Below are 9,377 nucleotides of genomic sequence, written 5' to 3'. Positions count from 1 at the left end.
GCTGTTGTTTATATATGCTGTTATTGCTTATTTACTGCTGTTGTATACATACGCTGCTATTGCTTGTATATACCTTGCTTGTTGTCTCTGTAGTTATGAGTAGTACTGTAGCATATTAGTACCAGTTCTGTCCTACTATACCTAGCCTAGGATATGGTTTCAGGTATGAGTGATTACTTTGGTCCTATTGTAGTATCTGCTATTTCTGTATGAGAATGTATACTCTTGGCTCACTTTCTAGTTATATGTTATGTTCATGCACTATCTCTTTCCTTACCCGCTGAGTTCCAATACTCACCACCCCGTAAAATGGTTTTCTTTCGTCAGGTAACAGGTAGATGAGTCATGGATGCTTGGAGAGTCCCAGCTGCCAGTCCCACGACACACTCGAGGATAGCTTCTTTTTCTGGTTTTGATTGCTAACGCAATTTATGTTTTGGTTTTGTGAACTTGGTATTGTATGCTTCGATATGGATTTTGGAGTCCAGTCTGGTGGTTGTAGGTAATTTAGTTAGTGACTTTGTCGGTCCTACATTTGTTTTCTTTTTGTGATTTCCGCTGCGTTTACATTCAACCGTGTAGGCTAAGTATTTATCATTCTGTCTTCCGCTGTGTGTGTTTCTATTTTGTTCCAGCCGTTTAGGCTGATGGTTATAGATGGTGTTTATGTGTTATTTCATTTTGTCCAGCCGAGTAGGCTGAGTATATTAAATTGAGTGGTTGTGTTGTTTCCTTTTTCTATGGTATATATATTCCAGCCGAGTGTAGCTGATGTATATTTTGTATGTAGTAATGTTTCATATTGTCCGTCGTACAGGGGAGGTGCTGTCGAAATTTCTTCGGACAGGGACCCCCCGGGGCGTGACACGAAAATATTTACACACGGAAGAAAAGAATGGGTGGATGGGAAATCGCAGACCGATAGTAAAATGATCTCGAAAGAAGGTGATATAGCTGGGCGGCGGAGAATTCGGCCGATTGGAAGGAGAAGGAATGATGACTTCATATTCAGGAGGAAGCTCAAAAGTGGCTTTTATACTCTCAGAGTCGCTAGCATTGAACCGGGACTCGGTAGAAGTATACTAGGGCCCCGGGATGCCGGCGGGAGGCTGCGATGAACTTGTCATTGCAAAACAAGAAAAAAAGGAGAAGAAGTGGAGTGGCGGAATGGTCGCCAGAACACATAGATGCTGAAAAAGACGATGGCAAGGAAACACAGAAGTCGGAAGACACGAAAGCAAAGGGTCGGCGGAGGGAGCTTACTCAAAATGGGTCGCCGGTGACACAACGAAGGAAGAAAAATCGCAGGAGAACAAGGCCGGAAGGTCGCCGGAGGCCGAAGGAAACACAGAAAAATCGCTGGAAGATGCCAAAGCGTAGAGGAGGAACACGACGTAACTGGCTTATAAGCCTCGAGGTCGACTGACCGGAGCAGTCCGATCTAGGTCGCAAAACCCTAGGCTAAGATCTCACCATTGAATTCAAACTGCCAAACGTCACATCAATACCTTATCACGTCAAGTGTGCGGCAGCAGCGGGCGTGACACATGGCGCATCGCCATGAGTTGGCATTTAATGAAGGCGTGGGAGCATGTCCAGCCTTAATGTGCGGAGATTTGCATGATTTCCCAAAAATCTGGGTAACGTAAGCCCTGCTCGTGCTCGCCCAAGATAGTCCAAGCAAAGATTTACAAGTACAAACCTTCGTTGTGCCGATCGAATTGAGGGAGCATACCTACGGCCGAACGACAAACTTCAACAGGCCAGTCGAGAGGAAATCTACTCTGACAATTGTCCAGTCAGTCGGACTTACAACCTCCTTCAACTAGACTTGAGGGGGAGGCTTGTGTTGCGGAGATAATGAAGGGCCCCACTCCGCTGTCACGCAGAGGTCAAAGGACGTCAAAGTCAAGGCGGTCAACACACAGATGGCATCGGCCGATCGGGTGAAGCATGCCCCGACCGGGAATAAGGCTCCGACCCGCCGTCACCTTCGACACAAGGAGCAATCAAACAACCGACGTTCAAGGGAGACAATGTACAAAAGTCGAGCCGAGCAACTACCCCGCTTGGCCAAACAACAGAGATCGATGTGTGCAGAGTTCAACTTCGACCTAGCGGCTATCTCCCTCGGCCTACCAACGGGTCTTGACAGTGGCAGAATGGAACTTTGGTCGAGTAGACTAGAGCTGTCAGACGGGTCAACCCATGAGGGGGCCGGTCGACTCGTGGCGGGTCAACCATTTGGCGGGGTGGGGTGGGGCGGGCCGTCAACTTGACGGGTTGGGAAATTTCCAACCCAACCCAATCCAAGGCGGGTCGCGGGTTTGACGGGTCAACCCGCGGGCCTATCAAATTTTTTAAGAAAATTTAAAAAAAAAAAATAGTTCATATCTTCAATGTTTTACTTTGGAAATATTTTATCAATCAAATGTATTCATAAACAAGTATTTTAAATATAAATGGACATAAACAAGTACTTATGTTGGGTCAAAAGTACTATTTTTATTTTAAAATTATAACAAAGAAAGATAATAAACTGGCATAAAATTGTGCAACGAAGAGGAATAGTAATTAAGACTCCTGGCTATGCGTCGAGCAGTTTAGATCAGTGGTACCTTGGCTGTGCGTGCGTAAAGAATCAAATAAGAAGGTCATCTACTTTTAAAAAGGTCATCTTGTTTGGGTACACACACCAAGCTCTTCATTGTGCATAATATATGTTTCAGATTTATCCCATAAACGAATCAAATAAGTAGGTCATCTACTTTTAAGATTAATCGACTTTGTGTGCATATATATTTTTGTAACTTTTGTCTATCACACTCAACTTCACAAGTATGGGCTTTTCCTAATTAGTATTCTTCTCAACGAAGAAGATAATGAAATGTTACAATTTAACCCCTGGTACTCTCGCAGTTGCAACATTGACTACTGATATAAACTGCTTACATGTGTTTCTCAACCCGCGGGCCAACCCAAGCCCATTGCGGGCCGACCCGCGCGGGTCGCGGGCCTAGGCGGGTCGGCCCGCGGCGGACTTGGGTTGATAAAATTCCAACCCAACCTGCTTAAATTGTTTGGCGGGACATGCCAACCCAATGGGTCTAACCCAAATTGGTGGCTCTAGAGCAGACACGCATAGGAGTAGCAAGGTTATGGCCTACCAGACGGTGCACCAGAGCTGCGAGATCTAGGCCGAGCGGTCATCCCGCTCGGCCAAGCAGTACAGTACGTTGATATCCATCGAGATCCTTTTGGGAGTTGGTGCCACCGACACCGAGCATGGGGCGGGCAGCTAGAAAATCGTACGGTGGAAGCTTCCACTATCACTTCAAAGATATGCTCGACCCGTTAATGTACTGTGTCAGGGACACTTTATCGATAAGTCTTTTCAGGGGAAGCTTTGAGAAGCGTGCTCACCTTGGGAAGTGTGCACGCGTGCTACTGGAGCTCTATATAAAGGGGGGTCCAAGCATCGGCGGGGTACATAATACATGCACTATTCACTTTTTGTACTACAGTCTTCTTGTTGCTCCGCTTTCCACTTCATCGTCGGTAACTAACTTGAGCGTCGGAGGGTCAACGCCGGGGACCCCTTCCTTGACTCAGCACTAACGTGGTATGTGTTGCAGGTCCGCGCGGAGTCCACCAGAGGTCAGCGTCAACGTCACATCCCCAGCTTTCCATCTCTTCGACATTCAGACAGGATTATCATATTTGCACATGAATTAATTTAGTTCAGTACAATCTAAGTTCTAGATTTACATCCCATGTAGCTCACGTGTGTGAAAGAATCTTTCCTCGTACATATGAATTATTATAAATTAATCAAATTTGACTCCAGACGGGATAGTGATTATTATTTGGGCTAACGAAAATGAGGATTTGAAAAGAAAACAAGAAGAGAAACTAGAAAAACAAAGAAAATCGATCGTTCTCTATGTTTTACCAAAAAATAAAATTTTATTAAGAACAGAGGATAATCTCTCAAACTGCTAAAGAGATACTTAATTGGATAAATCCTGACTAATAATAATAAGTAAAACGGCTAAAAATAACCAAAATACTAAAAAAAAATGATCAAAAAAAATAGTAAAAATAATGTTTGGACCCTCTGAAAAAGAACTACATGATATTTTTCGAATCCAAAATTTAGGGATTACCGTCTAAATTAGCTTCATTTCAAGACAAGCATCACTTAGTTCTGATTAGCGATGTAAATAGACCTCACAGGTCATCCGAGTTGGTATGTGGTGGGATGCTTGCCACATGAGGTCGCGGGGTCAAAACTCAGGGTAGTTGGGATGTAAATCTCCGGTCCCTGTGCAACTCACCCCACCTGCCACATGCTCGCTCAGGATTCTATGATTTACCTCCCTCGTGATGGCCTTGGGTCGGGTGCGGCGGGGGCGCTGGGACGAGCGATTTCACCTTTTGCCACATGATTAGCGATGTAAATAAATCAAATTGAGTCGACATGAAGATATTGATATTTAAATTCGAGCTCAAAATATATATATATATATATATATGATAATGATATTCAAACCTCAAACATATAAATAATTTTAGCTCGAGTTCAATTCAAAACAAAATTCTAGCTAAGTTTAAATTAAGATCCGAGCATATTCAAACTATAATTTAAAATTACTTAAATTTAAATTTAGTTTAAATTATTTAAACCTTAATTGAAATATATTTAAGATAAAATTATATAAAAATAATTAAAGTTTAATTTGAATTTGGACTTATGAATAGTTAAATAAAATATTATAAATTTAAATTAGACTAAAAAAATTATAAAACATATTTAAATTCGACTCAAATTCGATAATTTAAAATACGAATCGAATATCTTATTTAGTTTTCACGTTAGTTTTAATATTCGAATAAAAAATTATAATCTCTGAAATTCCGAAAGGCATTTAGTTAATGTCAGACTAAAATTCTCAGACACATCTCTTCCATCCATCTGTCATTTCCATTTACATTTCTAGCATGACATACAGGGAACAGGGAACAGGGAACAGGGAACAGGGAACAGGGAACAGCTGTCGGAGATTTTGCTGTTGAGCTTTAGTGATGAGTTGGTGATCAGTCCATACTCCACGTTTGGGTAAGTGGCGCATAGGCTCGCCGGTCTATGGCCGTGGGTTAGCTGCAGCTGAAGCACAGCAAGAATGTGGATCCGCCTTGCGCGAAGTCGTTGTCGACCGAGCCCTGCTTCCACTTCACCTCGTCGTACGACTGCAAGGCGAGGAGGCAGATTGACAATGGGACTGTGATGGGTCATGTGAACGAACCATGCACTGTGAGGATTTCCCATGAGGTATTAGGGTGGTCGAGAAGGGGGTGAGATGAGTGTAACTACTCTCTTATTCCGTATTTCACTTGATTTAGTTGGATTTGAGATAACCGTATTGTTTTTAGTCGATTCTATAGATTGGCACTTTGAGAATCACCAAAAGGTTTAGTTTGTTTGCATTCCCACATGTAATCACGATTGATTTTCCTGCATATGAAATGTCCTATTCGACATGACAATCTATGCATCTAAATACTCCCAAATAGACATAGAAGAAGTGAACAAAATAACGTTAGAACAAATATTTTTCATGGTTCTATATGTTCTGGCAATAACTTATTTTAATAATTTTTTATATCCTCTTTATAGACACTTTTCTCTCTTTGTAAATGGTAATGAAGAAATCATGCATTTATTACAACTGTTTCTTTTATTTTCTGAACTCTATTCAAATTAGTAACAAAAAACAAGAGCATCAAAATTAGCCACCAAAATTGCCTCAAATTTATATATCTATATTAACTTAATCCTTTCGTAATTTGCTAATTATTTGGTTAGATAACTAACACATTGTCTACCTAACCATTAAACTCCAACAGTCTTATTTGAATAAGATTTTTGAGCAATACTAATTTCTTTATATTAAGTTTAAATATAATAAATAAATTAGAGAGCTATTATGTAAAATTTTGAAGCATGCATTTATCTTAATATGAAATTGTATCTATATTCAAATGTCTTTAACAAGGATTATAGTTACATCAATGCTTTTCAGAGGAGTTAAAATTCTTAGACAGTATGATATGGACTCATCGGGCTTACTTATTTTTAGTGTCATTCTTAGTTTGATAAGATTGAAAATATACACACAAGCAAAGGTCTTGTACAATCTATAGAACACAAATTTTTAAAATTTAAAAATATTCAAATCCAAAATCAAAATAAGCAATTGGAAAGTGCGTTAGGACACTCTGGGAGCATAGGCCTTATCTTTAATCCGAAATCAGTAATAGAAGAGATCAAAACAGAAGAGCAAAGATGATTACCTTTTAAGATTTGCAAAAGTATGAAATAATGAGGTAATCCAGCACTCCAACAGTATAGAGGGTGCCTTTGAGAGAGGGCATGTAATCATCGCAGCGAGGGAGGAAAGGCGCGGTGAAGAGGACTTCAATGAGGAGAATCGTGAGAACATATCAGCAAGAAGAATGTGGGCACTTCAGCAAAGAGAATTGTGGAGGCTTCGGCGAGAGCTTAGACAAGGAAATGAAGAAAAAATTAATTTTAGAATATATATATATAAGCTTATTTAAAATGACCCTAGGTATTTATAGACCCTTAGTAACCATGGCCAGGCCGGCTCTATATGTAATCTAAATATCTAAATTAAAAAAAAATGAAATCTTCATGTTTAATGAACCAGCTTAACAGCGTCACTAGTTGTCCTACAATGTTATATGTACGAACTCCATTGGCTAAGGAATTGAACATATGTTTAATGATGACAGTTTGTTTCTATGCAAATACTAAATCCACTTCAAATTTTTTTACAATGACATGAAATATTATTAGTTATTAAAAGACTTCTATGTATAATACTAGTCTTGCGCGTTCTTTACTCTATTCCCACTCCTTGTCCAACCCGTCGACCGTTACAAAACACCTTTGGAGAGAAAAAAAAACAAAAGGATAATTAAAAAAATAAGAAAAGCAAAATACTCCGCGATTGAGTCTGCCCACTGCGAGTTAGGATCGGGCCACGGCCTCCACCAGCTTCTCCAGCTTAAGCGCGACCGCAGGCGGTAGTTTCACAACCGGCGAGCATCGCTCCCTTCCCCTCGGCCGGAGGAGATTGAGGTCCAGCGCATCGGAGATGTCGTCGGAGCTCCACCCTGCCAGGCGGAGCGAGTCGGAGCACCAGCCCGCTTTCACCAGCAGAGCGTCGAGCACCACCTCGGCGTCGATTGCGAACGACGTGTCCGGCTGGTCGCCACTGTCGAAGACCCTTGAGGCCGGCACGTGGACCATCTCACGGATGTCGCATTCGCCCCACCCACCTTGCCTCAATACGGATCCGATGCCATCGAGGTAACCCCCGACCCAGTCCGGCAGCCTCGGGGTGCGGATCTCCACGAAGCGCTCCGGATCTGGAGGAGACGACGGCGATGAAGACGAGGAGACCGCATCCGAAGCTGAGGAGGAGGACGAAGAAGAGGAGCTACGGCGGCGGCGGTCGGATGCGGCGTCGCTCCAGAACTCGATCCAACGGCAGGCGTCGAGGCTGGGGAGAGGGCAAGAGAAATCTGCGTGCGGGGAAGTGGGCCAATGACGCTGGAAGAAGTCGGCGAAGTCGAGGGCGCAGCAGAACACACGAGAGTCGTCGACGTAGAAAACAGGGTTCCCGGCGAGAGCCGGGAGGCAGGGGATATAGCAGCGGCCGAAGAGCGGTAGGAGAAGAGGTGCGCGGCGGAGAGCGGCACGGGCCCGGCGGAGGGCCCGTGCAGGGTCGGCAGGGCGGGAGCCCCAGGAGCGCGGCCATAAGGTTCCGCAGGCGACCTGGAAGGCTGCGGCCGCGCGAGGGAGGCAGAGGAGGCGACCGGGGCCGGGCGCACGCCAATCCGGGAAGCCAGGGCCCGAGGGGATCCCTAGGGCGAGGAGCGCGCGGAGGTCCGGGGGGATGGAGAAGGCGAGGTCAGCCTCAAGGCAGGCGAGCTCTGGCTCGGAGAGTCCTGGGCAGAGGGGGACGGAGGCGGCGCGGAGGTGGGAGAGAACGCCCTCGGCGATGGGGCGGAGGGATAGGATGCCGAGGCGGTGAGTTGCGGCGGCGTGGGACGCTGTGGCCGCGCGGACGGAGAGGCGGCGGAGGCCGGCGGCGTGGGACGGGCTAAGGGCGGCCATCCGACGGTGTACGTCGACCATGGAAGGTACGTTGGTCCGTGGCGATGCCTTGGCAGCTTTTGAGGAGGTAACTTCTTCCTCTTTCGAAAGCTTTTGCTGTCCACACCGCACCGGGTGTCCTACGGAACAAGATGAGCTTTTTTAAAAAGTAGGGAGGAACGAGGAGCGTGGGGGATAGCGTTATATAGGCGCCGCAGTGCCAGTGGGGCGTGAGTTTGTTGCATCCCATGGCCTTGCCGTTTCTCTGGGAAAAACTATTTACCACCGTTATTTTTTTTAATTATCAGATTGATACTTTTGTTAATGCCCATATTTCAACAAGCTACTCTATCTATAAAGACTAAACCATTTCGAAAGCAACAAATATGAAACAATATTGTGCTATCAAGAGCCTTCTTGATGGAACTCCATAAAGGGCAAAGGTTCCTCTTGGTTTATCCAACGTGGAGCTCATTGATAGAGATCGGAGATGTTAATTGTTATGTACTTTCTTTAAAAATATAACAATATCCATATGCATCTTAAACAAATCCAAAAATTTGAAACCACTGTTCTTAGTTTACATGAATAAACAAGGTACCTCAAATTATAAGACCTATGAGCATCCTACTAAGGCTCTGCACTCCGCAGAATTTATTTAACCAAATGGGGGAAACATGGGATTTCGGTACAAGGGAATTAGCCAGTTAATTAATTTAGTGGGCTTTATTTCACTGGACTGGAACGCCAGTGTGAAGCGGTTGAAAAAGAAAGCAGGCCACGAACAGAGCAGGTAAATTGATCGCAGCAGTCATTTATGACACGCCCTGCACGTCTTTCAATGGACGCACGCACGCCTGGCACGAGGGATCGCGTGGACTAGCTTAAAAATTTGCATTCCTTTCTCCTTCGCCACCCATTTGTACGCATAAACTTCTTAATTAAGATGATTGTATATCTCCTTACCTGGGAGGTCAGTCCCTAACGGTTATTTTTCACCGGTTATTGATGGTAAAAAAGTGAATACGTTCACCTCCAACGTCCCCGTCAATCCGTCCCAAGGTCAACACGGAAAAGATAAATCACGGACGACTACTAACCTTTAGAATAGTGACTAGCACATCAGGTTATGATCCTAGAGCAACTATCCATCTATGTATCAATTGTGTTAATCTTATCCCCCTTGAAATGG

At 44.1% G+C, this 9,377-nt stretch overlaps 1 protein-coding gene across 1 annotated transcript; it reads right to left on the bottom strand.

Annotated features, from left to right (window-relative positions):
• Positions 1 to 6,009: 6,009 nt before the first annotated feature.
• On the bottom strand, positions 6,010 to 8,375 carry LOC122000119. Its single transcript, XM_042554654.1, has 2 exons — positions 7,028 to 8,375; positions 6,010 to 6,561 (listed from the first exon to the last, which is right to left on the bottom strand). The coding sequence occupies exon 1, from the start codon at positions 8,225 to 8,227 to the stop codon at positions 7,055 to 7,057; it is 1,173 nt and encodes a 390-aa protein (XP_042410588.1). The 5' UTR covers positions 8,228 to 8,375; the 3' UTR covers positions 6,010 to 6,561; positions 7,028 to 7,054.
• Between the last annotated feature and the right edge of the window lie 1,002 nt (positions 8,376 to 9,377).

Source organism: Zingiber officinale, chromosome 1A (genome assembly GCF_018446385.1).
Source record: "Zingiber officinale cultivar Zhangliang chromosome 1A, Zo_v1.1, whole genome shotgun sequence".
Taxonomy (NCBI): domain Eukaryota; kingdom Viridiplantae; phylum Streptophyta; class Magnoliopsida; order Zingiberales; family Zingiberaceae; genus Zingiber; species Zingiber officinale.
The sequence above is the reverse complement of the archived record's forward strand: the minus strand, read 5'-3'. Positions and strand labels throughout refer to the sequence as shown.

What these genes read in the sequence shown, in the direction of transcription:
- LOC122000119 (XM_042554654.1), bottom strand. Translation starts at nt 8,227, where the DNA reads ATGGTCGACGTACACCGTCGGATGGCCGCCCTTAGCCCGTCCCACGCC.